The 23,693-nt window shown below is 35.4% G+C and overlaps 1 protein-coding gene across 4 annotated transcripts in view; it reads right to left on the bottom strand.

Moving 5' to 3' along the window:
- Myef2 (myelin expression factor 2) overlaps nucleotides 1–23,693 on the bottom strand; it is a 34,034-nt gene that overhangs the window by 9,448 nt on the left and 893 nt on the right. For all 4 annotated transcript variants that reach the window (XM_005376712.2, XM_005376710.2, XM_005376713.2 and 1 more), the window contains exons 2-10: nucleotides 13,707–13,915; nucleotides 12,436–12,488; nucleotides 11,283–11,290; nucleotides 11,088–11,181; nucleotides 8,026–8,217; nucleotides 6,809–6,962; nucleotides 6,229–6,278; nucleotides 6,063–6,126; nucleotides 1,219–1,320 (exon numbers count right to left, since the gene is read on the bottom strand). In XM_005376712.2, the coding sequence (XP_005376769.1) occupies nucleotides 1,219–1,320; nucleotides 6,063–6,126; nucleotides 6,229–6,278; nucleotides 6,809–6,962; nucleotides 8,026–8,217; nucleotides 11,088–11,181; nucleotides 11,283–11,290; nucleotides 12,436–12,488; nucleotides 13,707–13,915 (926 nt within the window). The remainder of the gene's footprint in view (nucleotides 1–1,218; nucleotides 1,321–6,062; nucleotides 6,127–6,228; nucleotides 6,279–6,808; nucleotides 6,963–8,025; nucleotides 8,218–11,087; nucleotides 11,182–11,282; nucleotides 11,291–12,435; nucleotides 12,489–13,706; nucleotides 13,916–23,693) is intronic.

The raw sequence follows: 23,693 nt of genomic DNA, 5'->3' as shown, positions 1-23,693 counted from the left end.
GACCTGGATAACCATTCACTTTTGGAACAGAAACAGAAATATCACTACAGAGCAAATTTAGAGATCCACTCAGAAAATACAGACTCCACTGAACATGACAGTTATTTGAGTTAAAGAATACATACGCTATGTGCTTAGGAGGATGTGGGTATGACAGCATAAATGTCTGGATCATAGTATTTCCACAATGACCACGATAATTTAAAGCATGATTACAGCATCTCAAAAAAAGGAATCTGATAGTATTTATTAGTCTATCAATTTAAAAAGTAATTCTCAACGTATGGTCTGGGGACCTTTGAGAGTCGGAGCAATCAGAACTACTTCAGTCATCAAATGCTGCTGACATCATCTGTGTTCCTCTTCCCCATGAGCATGGGTGTAATTTTCTAGAGACTATATGATGCCTGATACCACCACAAACTGAAGGCCGAGGCAGGTATTGCAGCATAGGCATCTTGTACTTAGTCAAACCTTAGAGATGCAAAAACACAAATGCCACTCTTCTCGTTCTTTTTTTTGTATTAAAATGTTGTCTTAAAAATTATATTTATGTCAAATATACTATATTTTGTTATACAGATGGTAAATATAATTTTTAGGGTCAGATTAAAGTTAGGGTAGATTATTGCTAGTTTTAAATACATCTGTGTATTTTTAAATTTCTAATATTTCTATAATACAGAAAACACTGAGAAACATAGTCACATAAAATTATTATGTGACTCATAATGTTATTATGGTTCTCAACAAATTTTAAGACTATAAAAAGGCCCTAACACCAAAAATGTTGAAGGCAATTTCTCAACATGTACTAAGAGTCAGTCCAAAAAGCTGTCAAGTAACTACCAGAAAAGCTACCTTTCTAACAAACTAAACGAATTTACATTGCTTATGATAATGGTAGCATTTCACCCACCCCACAAACACTGTACACCCAGGACACACAGGCACTATGTTGAGAATTCTCCTTCTGCCTTCCGCACCCAGTGTGAAAGGCCACCGCACTATGACGGGGCCCAAAACACTCCTGACTCCGGCCCAGCATGTGTCACAGAACCTGCACTCAAGGTTTCAATCCTTTTTAAAACCAAAGTGGCATCCTAAATCTCTCTAAAACAGAGTTCTTTAAATGCATGTTATAAGACCAATAAGCCCCGTGTTTATTATACAGCAAATGTATCATTTAAAAAGAAATCAGAAAGATAGAATACTCACCACTTGGACCTAAATTTCCCATTACACCACCTATATTCAACTGGCTGGCACTAATAGGCTGCCCACCTGGACCAAGTCCCATTCCAATGCCACCAAGACCACCTCAAACACAAAGAAGAACAATTATTATGATCCCTATTCAACGAGCTGGCACTAAAATATAAAAACAACTATATGCTTGTATTAGTATCTCTAAAATGTTACAAATCCGCAAGTACAAGCTCTGGTTCTTCTGTTCCTTTAGAAAGCAGCGTGCAGAAGCCTGTCACACTGTGTATTGGTAAGTATGTTACAAAGCAGGCTCCCCTTATGACCCACTTAAAGGTAGACTGAATAGACCAGCAAAATGCTAAAAGGATTTTGAATGGTATTTCACTTATAAAAGCTATACATATCTAAGAAGTAATATCATGCACAAGTGTGTACAATCACTTAAACCTTAGCATTAATTTTAAAACGGTTCAACTCAAACTAACAAAATCAACAACCATGAAAACATGATAGTGAATAAAGCAAATGTTACATTATCTGGTTTTATTACTAACATAAATATATACTTACACATTTACAGCACCTTAAGTGCTTCTTATCTATCATCCAAAGATGAAACTGCTGAGACCTTACATTACCTACACATTGCCACTTAGCTATGTGATTAAGCTAAGACTACAATTTAGGGTCTTTTGTCTTGAAGTCTGGGATTTTCATATGATCTCTTTGAAAATAGTTAAAATCAGCTCTAAGGAGTATAATTTGATGACCTTATAAACAGTAAAGCTAATGAACATCTGGATAGTGATTGAGTCTCCTAAACATGATTATGGTTTTAAAGTTCTTTCTAGTCACAATAGCAGTAAATAAGTCTTAGGGCTGAGAAAAATCATACATTGTATGTAGTTTTTAGAAATTAGAATACAGAAGAATGTTGTTTTAAATCGTAAAGATCAGTGCTGAAGAAAATGTCTTCTCCTCACTCGTCTCTGAGAAAGCTCCCCCGAGAACGCACAGCATAGGTACCAGGGACCGCTTCTGCGAGCACCAAGCCTCATCTTCTCTCCCCAACACCACTCCTCCCTAAACACAGCCAGCACTCCGGGAAAGCAGGTCAGCCCCATGTCTCAGAACAAGAAAAATCAGAACACATCCGTGAGACTCTGCTCTTACCAAAAGTCAGACTAGCAGGCTGGGGAGGGACGAGGTTCCTGCTTGCCAAGTATAGTCTGTTCAGTGAAGGAAAGGAGGAAGAGAGAAGAGACACGAACATGGAGGATGTGTCCTGTGACAACCAGCTTAACTAAAAGAAATCGATTCTGTCAAAGTCCATGAATGTACAGCACATCTGAACACAGGAAAGTCTATAAAAAAGCATGTGTGTACCAGAGAAGTATGAACATAGTATGACATTTTATCTAAATAAAGAGAAGAATATTAATAGTGCAAAAGTACACTGGAAGCCCAAACACAAAGCCAGGATCTTGAGGACAACAGTTGCCTGGCTGGGTACTGGGGAAAGGACTGCCCCAAAGGTAGAAAAGGCATTACTCAGAGACACAGTGCAGTTTCCAGAGATTATTATAACAATTGCATTCTTGGATTATGAAAGCCTAATCATACACACACACATATACACACACACACAGAGTAGTAAAACTGCCCACCAAAGAAAGACCAAGAGGTTAAAATCAACTCTATGAAGAACACAGATCACCTACAGAGAAAGGATAATTCATCAAATATCTGACTTAATGGCAATAACAGAAACCAGAAGACTGTGGAGTATTTTTAAAGTGCTGAGAGAAATTATCAATGCCAAACTCCATAAATCTTGAAGACATTTGCAGAAAAAACAACTTGACAGAATTTACCAACAAAAAACCCTCGCTAAAACAGCTTCCAAAATATGTTCCAAAGGGAAGAAAATGATAATGGTGTCTAATTTGTGGTATGGAAAGAACAATGTATAGCTAGAACACTGACGAATAATACCATTTAATTTAGTAGGAAAGTGAGCAGAATTGAAGCATGCTAAGGCTCTACCATCAAACAGAAAAATAATTAACTTTAGGCTGTTTGTAGACATTCTAAAATGTCCAAGACAACCAATTAAAAAAGATAGAAGAAAAAATATTTATGAAACAAAAAGAAACATAAAATATGATGGAAATTAGTCCAAACAAATAAACATGTGAAATCCTTCAGTTGCACAGTAAAGATTATTGAACTGACTTTTAAAAACTCTAATCCCAACCATAGTACTGTTTGTAAAGGACACATCTAAGAGAGTAAAACATTAAAGGGGAGAGAAAATGTACCAGAGAAATACTAAGCAAAACAAAACTGCTGTACTTATATTGGCAGCGTTAGATAAAGGACTTAAAGGTAATTAGTAATGATAAAATCACTCTATAATGATAAACTGATTCGCTAAGAAAATATATCAATTGGGGGGGGGAAAGATATCAATTCTAATCTTGGATATACCTACTAAGTTAGCTTGAAAGTATTTAAATAAAAACAAGACAAATCTATCACTATCTATCTATCCAAACAAGAAATCTATCACTCTGATGAGAGATGCTCACAGCGCTCAGCAATCAGCGGTACACACACACAAAAGCATTAGTAAGGGTGTCAGGACGCAAGACTGGCCAGCTCAGCTCAACGGACGTGAGCACTGCGCTTGCCACGCGCACCCGGGATCCCCGGAGACATGTGCCGTATGGCAGGCCCATAATTTAAGTATAGACTGATTTCAAGGAATCACAATCACACAGACCATGTTTTCTGACCATACTGAAGTTACAAATGAGAAAAACACAAAAAACCATGCATTTAAAAATTCAAATATTACATTTTTAAATAATACATGACTATGGGAAAAAAAGAATCAAGTTGTATACAGGTAAAATTCATCATGATGAATGCAATCATTATGTACACCTAAAGTGTACCAATAAACAATTAATAAATATTGGTAATTTTAAACTTTAAAAACTGAGTTATAATAAAAATACTCAATAGCAGACCCTACATAACAGTAGCTAAATTTATATATAATCTTAATTGCTCATCTTACAAAAGAAAGACTGTAAACTAGTTAAGTAAGCTTCCAACTTAGAGAGAGTAAGAGAAAACCTCAGAGGCTAACACAAAAATAAAAACAGGAAGAAAGAAATACAAAGCTAAGAGAAGAAAATATTGGAAAAAAATTCCCTTCTTTAAAAACATTTACAAAACTGAAAAATTTCTGGAAAACTGAACCAGAAAATCAAGAAACTGTGAATCTTTACAATTCAAAAGGAGAGACATATGGACACAAAAATTTAAGAGACAATTTTATCCCAATAAATTTTTAAATGAACATGAAAAAATCCTTCAAAAAATAGAAATTATCAAAATTCACACTAGAAGCAACAGAAAATATGATCAGTAGTTCAAAACTCTTGCCTCAAACAATATATGAAGGCCAGAAAGTGTACACATAACATCTCACAAATATTAAAAGAATATGTAATTCTAACAGAAGAACCACATTCCCCAACTCAGTGTTTCTAATAATTAAAAATTATGAGTAATCTAAAAAGTGGAAAAATTATATAAAATACAGTACTAGCAATCAAATGAAGACACTAGAGCAACATCAAAAAGAATTTAAAAAACAATTTTAAATGTAAAATGGCAAGTTTTATATATATGTATATATATACATATATATAAAATGATGTCAGTCACACCAAATTTTAAATTCAGCCTATGAATATATAAATATGTAGTAAAGCCTAAATGCTGATCCTTATATTTCTAAGTTGTTTCCTCTGAATAAGGAATATGTTGGGAGGTGAGTAGGGGACACAGGGAATCACAATGTGTAAAACTTGGTTAAAAAGAACTAGTGTAAATAGTATGATATGTGATGTACACGAATAATTTTATTTTTGCCAGGGTATTTAAAATATTTTATGTTTAGGAAATCTTAATATCTAGTGAAGCAGTAAGGATCTGAGTTAATATTAACCCTAAGTGCTGTGCATATATGAACTCATATTGCTCCTGCCAGACCCATGACAGAGGTACTAGAACTACAGGGTAATCAGCCCCACTTCTGAGAGAGGGCACTGAGACACAGGTGTTCAGGACACACTACAGTACCGTTCTGTAATTCTCCTTCTATAGTCCTCTGGGAAACAACCTCACAATACTAATCAATGGGTACATTTTCAGATCTTAAAATCTATCCCAGGATATCTACCTTAAGGACATAACCAAAGAACTACTCAACTTTTATATATAAAAAAGCACATACTACTCTGTTGGAAAATCAAGGAAATAAAAGACCTAAAATAAATATTTAACAGTGAAACAGTTATGGAGCAGATATATGATAGACAAGAAAAATTTTGGAAAGAATTTTCAATATAGAGAAATGCTTACACTTTACTGTTAAAACACATAAACAACCAGAAACACTAATAAAAACACTCAGCATTACTTACATAGTTCTCAACTATGTAAAAAAATATATGCATACAACACAGGAAGAAAATATTCAAAAATTTAAGATGGTAAGGAAATAGCAGACTTTTTGCCCCTTATGAGTATCAACTCACCACATAATTTAGCATGACTGCTTACACAGTCAGGAAAAACTACCAAAAGAAAAAACTATGGCCTGTAACATTTATCTTCTTGGTGTTACTAATTAATAGCACCAAATTATGCCCAAAACTCCCAAACTAATCCCAAACTGTGAGCAACTTGTATGCTGGCACAGAGAGTTTTGCTTACTAGCACCTAACAAAACTGAAAAGACAAAGACTATGTTATTGCAAGTAGATTTTACTTACGTGGTAATTGTGGTGTTTTACTATCATGCGAACGGTAGTCTTCATGAGGGACAGACTTGTCATCCTAATTGCAAAAAAGTTCATAATTTGGTTAGGACATCACCTAAAAGAAGGGTAATGGTGGCAAAGACTTGAGTGGAGGGTTCAGTGACACAGAGGCACTCACCATTTTCACATGCATAGGTCTATCAAATAAAAACTGCCCATTGAACATAGCTGTTGGTTCAGTCAAGGAAAGCCAGTTAAAATGCCTGTAAAATTATATACCTCAACACAAAATGAATCTTAATGAAGGAGTACCGAACTATCACTAACATTTTACACCTTTAATATTTATTGGTATAAATCTCCATTTAATCAAAGAAAACACTTTATGCTTCATACTTTTACTTTGATGAATATATTAATTTGACCACTGAAAAAGAAAATTAACATGGCTTCTGAACAATTGCATTAATATACAAAGGAGTACATGTACTAACAATACAAAGCACGTATGCATACAATTAGTTGTGGTAGGAAGGCAGACTAAAAGAAAATTCCTACTAGCCCCGCACATACCATGTGGTTAACTCAAGATCTTAACAGTGAGTTTAGTACGTGAACACAGTAAAGGTTTTATGTGCTGGAGACTGAAATGTAACATACATATCTAAGCTAGGCAGCCTTGAATTCCATGACCCCCACAAGATGGTATCAAGCTTCTCTGGCCTCTTTAAACAATGCTGAGATGTCAGTTAGGATACAAATTGCTTGAACGGCTTCAATTGCTTGCTCAAAAGTGACCGTGCCCATTCCTCTGCTCTTGCCATCTTTGTCTTCTTTAATATCTGCTCGCTTTACAGTTCCAGCTATGCTGAACACTTCCTTTAGTTTCTTCCAACCAACTTTGAAGTCCAGCTGAATATAAAATTGTATGAAGTTATATAACTAATAAATTCCTCTTCCCATTTTATAAATACAAAATAATCTTTTCTAAACTGTCTATGATTCTTGTTCAATAGTATAGCAATGCTATGTTTAAATAAAAAAATCTTAGGCTGCCTAAAATCAGTTCAGCTGTATCTATACTGTTGCTTATCCTTATTTTTTTAATTCTCCAAATCAACTGCTTGATCTCCTGTTACATACAGATCTTCCTCATTTAACAACCTAACTGCTTCACAACTGTTTGAACTTACAACCTGCTGCTTGGACTTAAGGCCTATTTTTTTTTGTATAGTTTTCTACATCTTATTGATGGAGCCTCAATGTCTTCTTTTTTGAGGGGATACAACACACCACTATAATTTTTGCTGATTGTACTATACAGAATAATACTATAGTTTTATGTTCTGTTATACATTACAGTAGAGCATGCAAGAGTTATGCAAATAAAAGCAGTCATCAAGTTGAAGTTTCCTTTGTCCACGTCCTGAATATTTTAATACATATACTGCATACAGTTCCTCATTTAGTGACCAATTCCTTTAACAACCTAATTGGCAGACCAGAACTCAGTTGCTAAATGAGGAATATCTGTACTTGAATTTTACACACCTATTTTTACTGAAAGAAATTCAGATTTTGAAAAGCACTGTCCATTTTACTCACTTTTAAGAACTCCAAACAAGTAACAAACCAACTACAACACACATACTCACAAATATCACAACTATAAGAATGAAATCCATTTACCAGTATGAATAAAAATATATATTATTAAAGTATATAGTATCATGAACTGCTCAAATGTTCATAAATTTCAGAGTTCTGTTTACAAGATAGATGTGTTTAAACTCTAGTCTCATACATAAAGCCTTAAATTTGCTTTAAGTTAACAATAATTATGGTTTTACTAATTAAAACCAAGCAAAATGTTTTATAAATATTTTCATATGAAAACCATTCATCTAATCAATCTCATGATTAAACCTAAGTAGGTAGCCAAAGAATAACATTTTAGACTTAAGCTTAAACTTACATTAGCAACAAATATTGTGGAACCAAGTCTACCAGCCTGCAAGTTACTGATAACCTCAGGAGGAATGTTTGGGTTATTGAGAATGGACGGAGGTAAATTCACCAACCCGGACCCCATCTCAGGGGCATGACCTCCTGGAAAGGATCCTCCTGTTCGCTGCAATGCCCTACGAGCATTTTCTCCATCAGGATCCTATAACAAACAATGAATGTTAGGTGCTATGGAGTACATCAGAAAATCTATACACTTAATATAACAACTTCAAGTTCTACAGTAGCTAACCCATCTGGTTCAATTATTGACTCTCTTGAAGAATGAAATTTTTGTTTTTTCTTATCCAGAGAATTGAGAAAATTCTAAAAACCTATGGATAGACAAAAGATTTCCGACTTTGCAATACCAGTTAAAGACCACTTTTTAATCACTTATGTCATTAAGAACTTACTTAGCTTAACTGTGTCCTTGTATTAGTGTACAATATGGCACGTTCACATATATAACACGTATGACTCAAAGAGGAGCAAGAGACTTACTGTGACTTGAAACATTTTTCTTTCCAAAATACAGGAATGGTAAATTCCCACCACTAGATGTCCAATAGAATGTTAAATTCAGATTAATGTTAAATGCAAAGCTTTTCAACAGAAATATAGGCTGTTATAAAGCCCAGGAATACCAAGTGAAGGGGTGTTTACTGTAATTTGTAAATCTCATTCTTGAACAAAATATATCCAACCTGTAACTTCTTATCTTCCTCAGCAATGATTATGATCTGAGATGGGAGGAGAAATTCTTTAAAATGCTAAGTATTCAGGTGCAGAATGACAGTAAATTTTTTTAATGTTTATTAACTTCATTAGATACATCCTATGTTTAAACAAAGCCCCACCACCACCACCAAAAAAAGAAGTTTAAATGAACTTCTAACTCATTCCACTTGGTGGACTACAAAACACACACATACACATACATACACACACACACACACACACACACACTCATCTCCGGTGCCAGATGACTATGCTAAAGGTAACCACCAACTCTATTCTGCTGGCCCAACTAAATAAAGTTGGATGATTTTAACAAATTCTCTAGGATGGCCAGAGGAATAGAAGGTAAAAAGAGGAATATAAGCATGAAAGTATTCTGGTTTCTAATGTATTTCTTCACTCACTATAAAGAAATAAAAGGATTACAAAAGTAAGAAATAAATGTTCTCAAAAAATATATAAAATTTTTAGGTTAATAAATACATGTTTCAGGTTAGAGGATTCAAAAATGTGCATAAACACAAAATTTAGAATCCTGATTGCCCATGTGGGAAGGAGGTAAAAACTGGAGGGAGGACACTTCTTAAAATATTAAGATAGGTCATTTGTGTTTAACATCATTAAAGCATTTTGCTATGCCCTCATTTGTCTTTCACATAATAAGTGTGACAAGTATATACACATCTGTGTGTGCATGTGTGTAAAACAGATCACCTAGAACCTAACGGTTTTCATTCCTCTTTTCTCTTCGCTGTCAGCCCGCTGGTCACTGACTGTTCATGCTACTTGAGGGGTGATAAATACACTTAACAACTGCTACTGATCTCCACTTAACTAAAATGGAAAAGATGTAACTTTAAGATCTGTTAAAGATACTAGAAATATACTTTCCTTAGACTTCCATCCCAGTAGAAGTGCTAAGCATTCACCCAACCACCTATTTGTAAATCAGTTTTTCCCAGAAAGGGAGTGGAGTGCCTCTACTAACCTTAATTCAAAAATCTTCAGTCACTTAGAGAGGTTGAATTTGACTATTTTTTTCCTCTTAAAAAGTTAAACATGAAGGTATCATGTAACAATCTGAATCTCATAATGCATTCTGTACTCTCTAAGATATACTAAGGATAAACAATGTGCTAAAAATCAAAAGAACACAGTAACATGCCTTAGCTTTTATTATTTTTTTTTTTTGCCTTAGCTTTTAGAATCCAATATTTTTTGTTCAAATAAAAGACGCTATACAAGTGTATTTTTATAGTATCTGTATGATACTTCCATAAAGGAACTATACCTAACTGGTGAAGAGAAGTAAGAAGATAAACAGGATGGGAAAATTATCTGCAATACTAACACATTTCTGAAGCACGGATCCTGACTTATATATAAAACCACACAAATAAATACAGTAGCTGCCACAAACCACCAAGTCTAAACTTTCTCTACCATTTTTCTTCATGTTTGTTAAAAAAAAATTTTATACATGAAATAACCTTCAGGCAGAAAAAATATTCGAGCAATTTGGTGACTAACATCACTAAAGGGATTTGGGATATATGGATATGTTGGAAGCCTCATTTTTAATCTCAAACTATTATCACACTCAAGAACAAGGGATAATAGGAATTATTTTTCCTGGACAGGAATAAAAGGAATCACCATTATTTTACTACCATATATTATATAGCTAAAATAGTCTGGGCACAGTGCTAAGGGCTTTAATACTGCAATACTATAAATATAATAGCTAACACTAATTAAATGGTTTACATACATTAACCCTTTTAAGTCATTACAACACTGTCAGCTAGGGCCTGGTACTATCTCCACTGTAGTGATAAGGAAACAAAAACATGTTAAGTAATCTGGGTCACACAGGTTTTCTGCTGCCAGAATCCAAGTTCTTTACCATGTAGCTCACTTAATCTTCATAAAAACCCTAGCAGGTAAGTACTGTGAGGAGTACTATGATTACTGAGCTTTAGAGAAGTAGCATGCCTACTTACCGAGAGAGAAAGTGATGAGGCTAGGACTCAAACCACTAATATCTTACTGAATGCCAACCAATGATTAGCACTAACAGTAACAACTTGGAACAAGTCAAATATAAAGAATAACTGCTTAAAGGAAAACAGGAACTCATATACCAGGAAAGCTATCATTAATATCCAATGCCTTAAACATCTCTATGCTTAAAAAACAGAAGTTGTAATCAGACAAATATATTAGCAAAACTGAAAATCTGAAGAAAGCATCTAACTATAATCGAACTTTTAAATTCCAAAGAGAGCTTACCTCTTTTATATTCAGGGGTCTTCCACTAAGATCATATTTGTTCATAGTTTCTAGTGCTTTCTTCACAAATTCTTCATCTTTGAATTCAACCACACTTAATGGAGAAAAATTTATAAGAAATGTTTATATACTAAGACTCTTTCACAATTGGCAGTTTAATTTGACTCAAGGTACTGTAAAAAAAAAAATTCTTACCCACAACCCTATATCCAGGTAGATTTGTCAATATATGCAAAAGAAAAAAAGTTTTCGATCAGTAGATGAAGTTAATGGGAGATTCTAACATTTATGTCAATAAAAATTATCAATTTTTAATCTTTTACACCTCCAGAACATAGCAGACAAGTGATCATAAATTTTGTTAAATTTTAAATCCATCTATTTACAATAGAACCTAGCACGTAACAAGCTTGGAGCACATTTTTACTTTCATATAACTTTTCTTAAAGTTGAAAGTAGTATCACTACACAAATTCAATCAACAGTCATTAAAGGAAGTACTTGAAGACTCCAATATACCTGCCCTTACATAGTTACAAATATTTTTAAAAGATATATAGTGTACAACATATTTTTCCACTCTAAGAAAGTAAAAATTACAAATATTAATTATATTTTAATAAAGGTCTGTATTAGATTCAAACTCACTGCAATAGCATCCAATTGTAAATATGTTTTTAAAAAACCTATGCAAAAGAAACATAGAATCATTTTTAAAAATAATTTTTTGTGATTACTGTTCAAAGTGTCAATCGAATATAATGTTTTTCTCATTTTACCCAAATGGTTTTTACTGTCAAACATTGCAAAGAGCTTTCCATTATATTCTTCAGTGTATTGTACAGCTGTTGCTAAAAATCAAAATCTACTGTCAACCGATTCCTTCTACGTTAATTTTTTCACCAATGTCCTTCCTAGCATTTGGTCAGAGCACTGCCTCTTATGTGGTCCTGCAGGTTACCCAATTGAGCTTTTCAAAATTACATTCTGAATTAACACCTTTAAACTACAGGCCTCTCATAAAACTCTTAGGGAATATTATCAATTCAATGACTTTAAAAAATCCTTGAAGACATCAAAATACAACAAAAATTTTATTGACTAAGAAGCATTGCCTTAGAGTATTAGAAAAGTGAATGCCCTTTACAAAAACATTTACAAAACCCATCCCTTCCAGACAGCTAGTTGGTTGGTGTGTCAGACTTACTAGCATAAAGCCTCAGATCTTGAATAATAAAGTAAAGCAAAATGAAACTTAAGTTTCCAAAAACTGGTACAAGTATTATACAGAAAGTAAACTGCTGAGGAACTTTTAAACCTCAAGCAGATTATTGCCCACAGCACTTACCCTTGATTTTCCTTCCGCATCCTTAAAGAGCTCCACGTATGTAACCTCACCGACTACATAAGACATACAAAAGGAAGATACCAAGAAACAATACATTTAAACACCAGTATCTTGCTTTACTGCACACCTGTGCACAACTCTACAGAAAAGCACCTATTATTCACCAACAATCAAAACCAGACCAACATACCTCCTGTCAATGGCTATGTAAATTTAACTAATTTTCAGAAATGTACATCATCCACATTCTCTAAAAGAAGCTAACAACCATATTAACCTAATTCATACTACAGATCATATTTTGGCCAGCATGATATAGTTGGTGAACAAATGCACATATACATACAAATGGTCCCTTCGCCTGTCATATTAAAAGACATCAACATTAGCACTTTTCAAATAACTTTGGTCAGCCTACACACAACAGCTGTTTTAAGGTGACCTTCTACCTGAATGTCTTCAATCATGGTTGCCATCAGTAAACTAAATTTACAAGTCATGCTTCACAGCAAGCCACACACTTTCTAAATAAAGTCAATGAATAAAACCAATCAAATAGTTGTCACCTTACAACAGATACACCAATGCAATTGTTTTGTATTTATTAGAAGAGATCAGCCTCAAAGCCAAGTACATAGTTTGCGGGACTGGTGAAACGCAATTTTTCAAGAGGTGACAGAACTAACTTTTACAAGATCAAGTATTAAAATTATTTTTCCCCAAAATCAACCATGTATATAAGATGAGGGTTTTCAGATTATTCTGAAATCAAACTACAACAGCAGTAACACAATTTTAATATAGAACTGCAAAGACAGCATCGTGGCAGTCAGGACAATGCAAACAAAAGGAATTCCACAGCCAGATTCCAGACTCCACCAAGGTAATAACAAAACAGCTTTTGGGAAAAAAAATAGTCAGACCTTGTTATTCATACATTAACACACTACATGTGTTGCTTAACTAGTGCAATAATTAAAAATCTATAAAAACTTCAACTAGACAAAGCAGTCACTTTAACAATTCTTGGTGGCATGCAAATGCTGGCTTGCTACTACCCCACTAAAGTGGCAGAAAGAAAGTACTTCATTTATCCATACTACCTTGGAATGAGATTGTGTCAAGTGAAAGAAGAGGAAAAGGTTAAATCACAAGTCAAGAAATAAAAATTAAGTTTGTCGTCTATGTGGCTAAGAAGAATAAAAGTGTGCTTAGCTTCTTCCCTCTGACACGAAGATTAACCAGCAGTGGGTTATTTCAGAGACGCTTACCTTTTTCTCGCATGAGGTCTTTAATAGCTTGCCATTTCATGTCATAGGGGATGTTGCTAATGAAAACTCTGTTACGATTTGGACCCTTCTTTTCTCCCGTGCCTGAATTCTTATCTTTCGAATAAGGATGAAATCGATTAGCCTTCTTATTTCCTGTAGATTTCTCTTTTAAGTCGGATTTCTCTTCTTTCACTGATTCATCACTCTCCCTATGAATTTTAAAAAACAAAAATCACCTCAGCTGTGCTTCTAGGAATGTAAATCTTTATTAAATAATTCATATGTTTCACTTCATAAATTCCTCCACTAAGCTAGGCCTCAGTAAAGCAGTTGAAGAGACAGCCTGATAGTTTTGAAACTACTCCATGTCTTTTCAAAGGGTTTGAGCATCCACTATTACCAAACGTCTCAGTTTCCCACTTGACAATCCTCATGTTTTTCCATATTAAACAGTGGCAGGTATACAACTGCCCAATTTTTCCCATTATACTTCTTAATAAATGTTATTAGAACCTATGATGGGATTTTTGGGGGTAGGATATTTTTATAGTACATAAAATTGTCACCTTTAAAGAAGTATTAACTTTCTGGCTATCATTCAAAACTCTTAAAAACCCAATTTATAGTACGGTATCATTTCTTAAAGGTTAACAGTTTCTTTCCAGGACTTTCTCCTTCATTTCTTAAAAATGTAGTAACACGTAGCTCTGCCTATATACCTATATCAACACACGTATATGCTTAAATAAGACTCTCAAACTTTTTCTATTCCAAAACTGGATAAATAAATAAAATTTATACGGTATCCTAACATTTTCATGTTGAATATTTTCTCTCTTTTAAACAATAAGGATAGAGTACTTCACAGAATTGTATCATTTTAATGTTATCTATAATGAAGGGATAGGATAGAGGGAGGCAGTAATTAAATGTAACATGAGTCAGAATTTTGTGAATCTATTTAACAAAGCCTGAGGAAAAACATTTAATTTATAAGACTGTAATCGTAACGCCATTATTATGCTGCTATAAAATGTAGGTATACATAAGATCCAGATATATACTGTACTTTAGGTAAACCTTAACGATAAAAATCTATATTTATATTTAAAATGCAATTTACTTTTCAAAAGGAATCAGTTTTACAAGTTACAGCAGATTTCTTTAAAATTAATACTCTAGTGAATTTAAAATTTTTACAGAAGTTACAATAGATTCCTTTCTAAATCCCAGCAACTGGGAGGTTGAAGCGGAAGATCACTGCAAGTTTGAGGCCAGCCTGGGCTACACAGTGAGTTCAAGACTAGCCTGCATTGGATAGCAAGATCCTGTCTCAAAAAAACAAATGATAGATTCCTCTCTAAGCCACTAATTATTCCATAGAATTTATAATTAATTAACAGTATTAGAGCAATTTTCACAAACATATAAAAAAAACTCAATGACACTTAGGAATCTAATTTTTTTAAAACTTCCTGGATTCTTGTGAAAACCAACCAGGTTTTGCATCCCAGGCTCTAAATGCCCTTCTAGGCAAGCCCTGTGCATCTACACGTTGCCATACTCTTCAGACACTTATTCAGTGGCAACTTTCACAATACAGTGAGTTTCCTAGACATTGCTCTTCAGAGCGAGTAGCACAGCTAGAAACAGTTATGTCTACTCTGCGAGAACAAAAGCTCTCTCCTATGGTACAGTTCAGCTGCCGTAGCATGTGACTGCACATAACGAACAGACAAAAGAAACCCATACTCATCTGAGCACAGGCGAGGTCAGTGTCTGCCAGAGATGCTGCTAAACCAAGGGAGACACATTAGTGCCAGACCTGCTTTGCTACCTCTCCAAGCCCTGACAGGGCCATCTTCCTGCCAACAAACTCCCCATCAGCAGCAGCTATCTAGGAGATCTTCCGGCTGTCCAGCTCAGAAAGCACCTCCCTCCAAGCAGATGGCACTGCTGAGAAATGCAGGAAGCAGGCAAGGCACAGAGGCCTCTTCTGCAGCTCTTGGGAGCAGGGAATACAACAAGCCTCTTCTTCCTTCCCTAAACGAAGAAATTACATGACGGCTTCGGCTGAACTCAATGCAGGTCTGTAAAGTAAGTCTGTGTTCAGATAACTGGAGAGCCGTATAGTCTCTAGCTCAGTATCTTTCCCTTTGACTATTTTCTTCCTGGAGGAAACCAACTGTGAGCGTGAACAAAGTTCTGAAGTACCCACGAAGCTGTTCTGTTCTTGACTGGGTGGGAATTACGTGAACGTGGGGTTCGTTTGCTCATAACAATCTAACAATTCTACTAAAGACCAGTCTTTTCTATAGATTATCTTCTCTAAAATATTTACTTAACCGGCTCTTAGCTGGTCAGCCTTTGTTGAGAAAGACTGGGTCTCAGAATTGCCCGGACTGAGGTCAAACTTCATCCTCTTGTTACAGCCTCTAAGTGTAGTGTTAGCTAACAAGCCTTTAATCATCTATTTGGATTGAAGAGTTCCAATTAAATCAAAGTTTCTACCAAATCATGGGACAGTCTATGGCATTTTATAAAGCTGCCCAGTTTCGTCACTGATACAAAAGCAATGAACTATGCTAATCATGGAATATTGAGCCCTAATAGAAAAGCTGTTATGTGAGGAATGGAGTAGTGAAAATTAAAGCACAGCACAACAAAGTTTCTTACTGAATAAGTCATACATGAGTTTGAATGGATTTAATACATGAAATTTTTATTAAAAAAATAAATAAAATAAAATAAAATATTTACTTAAATCATGACCGGAGAAAGCAATTTCTTCTTTTCACCCAATTAGTCGTATCTTAAATATACCACTAACCCACTCACAATACATAAATTATCTATGAAAGACCTATCAGTTTAGTAACCATAGGAATTATTTGATTATTAAGAAACTAAACCATAATGTACACAACTTCTGAATCTGTCTACGCCATAAATACACTATGGGCAGGAAGTAAAAAGTGCATGAACCCTGTTCAGGGAACAATGCTACTGAACACTGGCACTATAGCTGAACCCAACACACTAACTCTCACACTGTTCATTGTGGTAAGCCCATGCTTCCTAATGTGCTTAAAGACTAGGGTAATTACAAAAATTGTATATGCTCATAAGACTAAATTATTCTTTCCTAAATTATAAATTTCTGAAAAAAAAATAGTATCTAACAGCAAATAAAGAAACAATAGTATTGTGTGATTTTAAAACATGAGATCTAAAGTTAATTCTAGCTCCAGAAGAAAAATACCAGAGGAAAACTCACCATACCTATCTGGGAAAAAAAGAAAAATCTCAACCTAACTTCACAATTCAGGGAGCGTCAAGGAAAAAAAAAAAAAGAAAAAGAAAAAAAGACTAAGCCTAAAGTTAATAACAAGAAGAAAAATCAAAGATTAGAGCTTAAATGGAATACACTAGGAAAATGAGAGAAAAGGTTGGCAAAACTAAATTTTTTAAAGAAAAATTGACAAATATTAAAGTAAATGCTAAAAACAGGATAATAAGAGACTACTATGAACAATTACACGCCACTAAACTGGAATAATACAGAAGAAATGAATGAATTCCTAGAAGTAAAAACTCACCATGACTAACTAATGAAGAAATAGAAAATTTAAATGGACCAATAACGAGAAAGGAGATTAAATCAATAATTAAAGATCTCCCCAAAAGTCATGCATGGTAGTACAAGCCTGAACCCTAGTAATCTGGGAGACTGAAGCCAGAAGATCACAAGTTCAAGCCCAGTCTGGGAAATTTAAAGACTCAGTGAGAGCCTGTCTCAAAACAAAAAATAAAAAGCAAGGAGGGAATGTAATTCAGTGTGAAGACCCTAGGCGTTCAACCTCCAAAACTGAAAAGAAAAAAAGTCCCCCAAATGAAAAGCCCAGGACCTGAAGTTCTCACTGGTGAATTCTACCATACATTTAAGTATTAATACCAATCATTATTCAACTTTTCCTCCAGAAAACTGAACGAGAGAACTCTTTCAAATCATGATACAAAGTCAGCATTATTCTAATACCACAGCCAAAGACATTGTAAGAAAAGAGAATTACAGGCCAATATACCCTATGAACAGCCGCAGAAATCCTTAACAAAATACTACCTACTGAATTCACCAGCACATTAAAAGGATTTTATACCGCAAGTAATTAGACTTATCACATGGATAAGGATACATGTGTATCAATAAACGTGATACATGACATTAACAAACTGAAGGATAAAAAATAAAGCCTCAACAAATGCAGGAAAATATTTAACAAAATCCAACACCCTTTGATGATAAACTCTCTCAACAAATTATAGAATAAAGACACCTGGACATAATGAAGGTCACATTATGCAGGCTCACAGCTAACTTCATCTTCAACACTGAAAAAGTGATTACTTTTCCTCTAAGATAAGCGGCAAGGTAAGGATGCCTGCTCTCAGCACTTTAACTCATAGTGGAAGTCCTGACCAGAGCAAACAGAGTTTCAAAGACGTAAAAGACATGCAAATTGAAAAGGAAGATGTAAAATCATCTGTTGGCAGATGATGAGATCTTTTTATGAAAACCCTTTAAAAGTCCACAAAACCTATTACAGCTAATAAATGAATTCAGTAAAGTTATACAAAAATCAACAAAAACCAGTTACAGTTCTATATACTAACAATCAACTTTTCAAAAAGAAAATTAAAAGCACAATTCCATTCATAATAACATCAAAAACAAAAATACTTTGGAATAAATTTAATAAAAGGTGTGAAAGACACTGAAAACTATAAAACAATGATAAAAGAAACTGGAGATGATACAATAAACCAATATTCTGTGTTCATGGCAAACGACGATGTTGTCTAAATGTCATACTACTCAAAATGACCTATCAATTCAATGTAATCCCTACCAAAATTCCAATGGCATTTTTTTACCAAAAAATGAGAAAAAAATCCTAAAATTTGTATGGAACTACAAATGACCCCCAAATCATCAAAGCAATCTTGAACAAAAGCTAAGCTATAGGTATCACATCCCCTGATTCCAAATTACATTACAAAGCCATAGTAATCAAAACAATGCAGTATTGGTATAAAAACTGAGACAAAGTCAACAGAATAGAAACACTGGAAGTATATCCAAATACAGTCAATATTCTTTAACAAAAGTGTCAAGAATATACAATGATGAAAGCAGAGTCTCTAATAAATAGTGTTGAGAAAACTAGACTCCATATGCAAAAAACAAACAAAAAATTAGATCCTTACAAGACACACAAAAATCAATTGAAAATGAATGCTTAAACACAATACCTAAAACACATAACTCCTAGAAGAAAACAGAAGGGAAAAGCTTCCTGACATTAATTTTGACAACAATGTTTTAGATATGACACCAAAAGGAAAAACCAGACAAGCAGGAGGCTACTGTATATCAAAGTGAAAGTTTCTCCACAGCCAAAGGAAACAACAAAGTGAAAAGGCAACCTACGGAATGGGAGTAAACATTTGCAAACCATGTATCAGGATAAGAAATGCTGTTACTAGCTTTCTCATTTCTGGAACAAAAATACTTGACACCCTCAATTTAAAGGAGGACTTACTTTGGCTCACAGTGTGAGGGGATTCAGTCCATAGTTAGCTGGCTCCAAAGCATAAGCAGTATGGAGGAAAACTGTTCACCTCATGGCAACCAGGAAGCCATGACAGTGAAGGAGAAGGGAGACCCTTAAATGTCACACCCCCAGTGACACATCTCTCCCAACAAGGCCCCACATCCTAACAGCACATTTAGCTATGACCTCACCAATGGATCAATCCACAGATAGCTACAGCAACCACATGATCAAATCACTCCAAAAGTCCTACTTCTGAACACATGAGACATTCGGGAGAAATTATAGATAAAAACCATAACAAACTCATGCAACTCAACCGCAAAAAATAATCAAAAGCCTTAGAGAAACACTTATAAGTGAAATTAAAAGATAGGAAAGGACCTAAATAGATATTTTTTCTCAAAGTAGACATCTAAATGGCCAAAAGGTATAAGAAAAGATGTTCAACATCACTAAACATCAGGAGAAACAATTTAAAGCCACGATGAGGTCTCATATCACACTGTTAGGGTGGCTACTATCAAAATGTCAGAAAATGAGAAGTGCAGGTAAGGATATGAAGAAAAGAGAACTGTTATAGACTATTGGTGGGAATATATAGTATACTTCCATTATGGGAAAGCAATATGGAGGTTTCTCACAATATTAGAAAAAAAATTAGAAAACAGAACTATCATATGACCTCATGTTAGGGTTTTAAATGTTCCCCAAAAGTCGCATCTGTTGACGTCCACTGTAGCAATGTTCAGGGACGAGGCTTTGAGGAAGTGACTGGATCAGGAGGGCTCTGAGCTCATCAGTGAATTCAGTTAGCAGTTGACAAAGTCACCACTGAAAGGACTGTCGCAAGATGGCGGTAACTGCAAGTGCAGACCTACTTGGAGGACATAGGTCATCAGCAGTGTGCCTCAAAGGGTCCGTCTGTCTGGTCCCTGGCCCTTTCCTTTCTGTACGGCCCTCTCTTCTCTCTGTGCGTGCTGGCACAGAGGTAAGCAGCCTCCTCTTTCATATATTTCCACTGCTGTAACATTCTACCCTACCTCATATCCAAAACAATGGAGCCAATGGACCATGCATTGGTTATCTCTCAAACTGTGAACCAAAATAAATCTTTAAGATGACTCGCTCAACTAACACACTTAGCAATTCCACTTCTGAGTGTTTATCCAAAAGAGGAAATATCTGCACTCCCATGTCACTGCACCACTCACAATACCCAACATACAACAACTAAGTGTCCACTGATACATCAATGACTAAAGAAAACACAGCATAAACACACACACACACACACACACACACACACACACACACACTGGAGTATTACTCAGTTCTTAAAAAAGAAAAAACTCTGGCCATTTGCAGCAACCTACATGAATCTGGAGGACACTATGCTAAGTGAAATAAGTCAGACACAGACAAATACTCTGTGATATCACTTATACATGGAACATGAAAAACTCAAGTTCAATCAATGAAGTAGAGAGTAGCATGGCTACCAGAGGTCATAGGACAGGGGAAAAGGGGAAGACGTTGGTCTAAGGGTACAAACTTTCAGTTAGGAGTTCTGGAGACCTACTGGATAGTACAGTAACTAGTTAGTTATAACACACTGTACACTTGAAATCTGCAAAGAGACTAGACCAGTAATGGTGAAACTTTTAGAGCTTTCAATAACATAAACAGCCCACTGTAAGTTCAATACCATTGGACTAGATCATAAGTATTCTCATCACACATACACACACACACACACACACACACATACTGAGACTAGCTATATAAAGTAATAGGTATGCTAATTGGTTTGACTGTAGTAATCATTTCACCATGTATTCACTGTACATCAAAACATCACACTGTACACCTTATATATAAACAATTTTTATTAGATCTCAATAAAGCTGGGGAAAAAGTTAATCCTAGTTCCAGTCTTTACTGGTAATATAATTAAAATTGCTACTCCAGTAGTAAACTTTACACCTTACCCTAATGCCTAACATTTTATATAACTATGCTAATTTGTTTCAATCTCCATATACTCTGAGGTTTAACTTAATCATACATGAATAATGGAGAGTTATAACACGGCTTCTTTCCTTCCAGTTCACTGTAAGGGAGGCTACTACACCATTTGGCATAATGAAAAATACATCTAGAAAAACCTATCTTTAATTTCTTGTCTAAGAATGTGAATATGGCAACTAAATGTGAGTTTCTGTATTTCTTCAACGAATATTTACTGGCCCTTTTTAAATGTGACACCTTAAGGAACAAAAATTAATGAAGACATACAGGGTAGCTGTCTCTGCCCTCACTGACCATGAATTAACCTTAGCAGAAGGCATGTTAATCCTGAAGACAAGTAGCATTCTGTTCACTTCTAAGCAGTCTGTATTATAAGGCAACACTTGCTCATTTTTATGGTCAACAAAATGAATTTTTATCATCAAAGGCATATGGTAAGTAAACCAAGGCTTCTGTGCTGGTGTTATTAAACCACCTTACTGTTCACAGGATGAGACAAGGCTTAGGTCTCTAGTTGTTCACTGTGACAGACCCATGCTGGACACCGTATGTGTTCATGGAATAGACAGTACAAGAAATCCCCTGGAGTAACTTGGCCTCTACTCAACTTCTGGGAAAGAAATGAATTATAAGCAATATGGAAAGAACTTACGCTTACTACTACTATTTCTTAGTTTATTTACCTTATACATTTTTCTCTTCCTAAATTAGAAAAGTTCCTTTTCCCACTTCTGTCCTCTTTTTCTGTCCTGTGATGAGACTTTCAGAGGGCAGAGACTCTCAGATCTGACGGAGGTTCAAGCAGCAGCTTCACCTGTTCCTACAGTACACTAATCTTACCCAAGTGTAATACAGCTTCTCTCTGTAATTCAAGGTTGGGCTTTTTCTTTTCCAGAAGAAAAGGGGTGACAAACCCACGTTTAGATAGGAATTAATAGCCCATTGAGTCCTCCCCCATTATCCACAGGGCCCCACCCCACTCCCACAGATCAAAAAGAGACAGGTCCCTTATATAAAATGGCACATAAAATCAACTCTAGATGACATGTAATATCTAAAAACAATGTAAATGCTATGGAAATAAGTGTTACACTATATTGTTCAGGGACTAATGACAAAAATTTTGTCCGTGTTTAGCACAGACATAATTTTGGGGGCAGAGGGAGAATATTTTCAATTCACAGTTGGCTCAAAGTATGGGTGCAAAATTCATGGATGCAGGAAGACATGGAGGACCAACTATTTTAAAATTTATCATTCCAGTGTTTTTCGTTTTTATTTTAATGTCAAATCCCTAAAGGCTCACATTTTGGCAGGTATGGTAGAAAGTGCTTCATCTATTGACTTCTCAATTACCGAAAAGCACACACACTTTCCACCGGGCAACAAAATCTGTTGGCTTCTAATCTCTTATACCTTCCACCTGTACTCTGCTTAGATTCCTTTCAGAGCTTTTAATGATGTAAACAGCCCACTTTGGCCTAGAAGGTGCTACCTATTGAAATCCACTTAAAAAAACAGACTGTCCCAACAAAACAGGGAGTGTTATTCTAAAATCAATTCTCACACAGACTCGTCCAGTGGTGCCGGACACATTCGAACTTTCCACACAAAAGAAAAATCAGACATTTACCTTTCCAGTTCCACTATAAGAATGTGTTTCCTGCAATGTACTCTGAGTCAGAAATGATGGAAGAGGCTGTTTCCACTAAAATAATTTCAACTCCACTTCAGATTAAAGAAGTTAGGCATATGAAAACACATGCTTCACTTCCTCCCGTCCCACATGACAAGAGTGGTGAGCCTAACACGTCCCTAGAACGTTTCCTTATAAATCAAACTGCTAGAGATTTGAGTCAACTAACATTATTATAGGCACTCCTGACAGACGCAACGGTAAAGAAGCAAGTTTTCTTTTCTTAACAAAAGAAAGTACTTGAAAGGACTGGAGCTGTAGCTCTGTTATCCAACACTTGCCTAGCATGTATAAGGCCCTGGGTTCATCCCGAGCCTCACAAAATAAACAAATACATTTTTTAAAGCTTATTTTACCATGTTACCAAGATGTAGGCCACCAAGCACTGAGGTTTTTTTTAAACAGCCTGAATGGCTGACAAACATCACCGAGGGGATGGGGAAAGCCGATTTCCCGTTTCAGAGTGTGCACCTGTAGTCGACTCCAGGGAAACACAATGGAGCGGCCTAGGGGCAAGATCACACTTCTCCTCGGTGGGGATCGCCGGGAAATTAAAAGGCACCCTAGGGAGCAGTGGCCAGCAGCACCCGGGGGCGCTGGGCAGTCCCGGGCGGGGCGGGGGGGCGGGGCGGCCGGTGACGTCAT

Source organism: Chinchilla lanigera, unplaced genomic scaffold (assembly GCF_000276665.1).
Source record: "Chinchilla lanigera isolate Chin_1 unplaced genomic scaffold, ChiLan1.0 scaffold00008, whole genome shotgun sequence".
Classification (NCBI taxonomy): Eukaryota; Metazoa; Chordata; class Mammalia; order Rodentia; family Chinchillidae; genus Chinchilla; species Chinchilla lanigera.
Note: the sequence above shows the minus strand (reverse complement) of the source record. Positions and strands in the feature narration are given on the sequence as shown.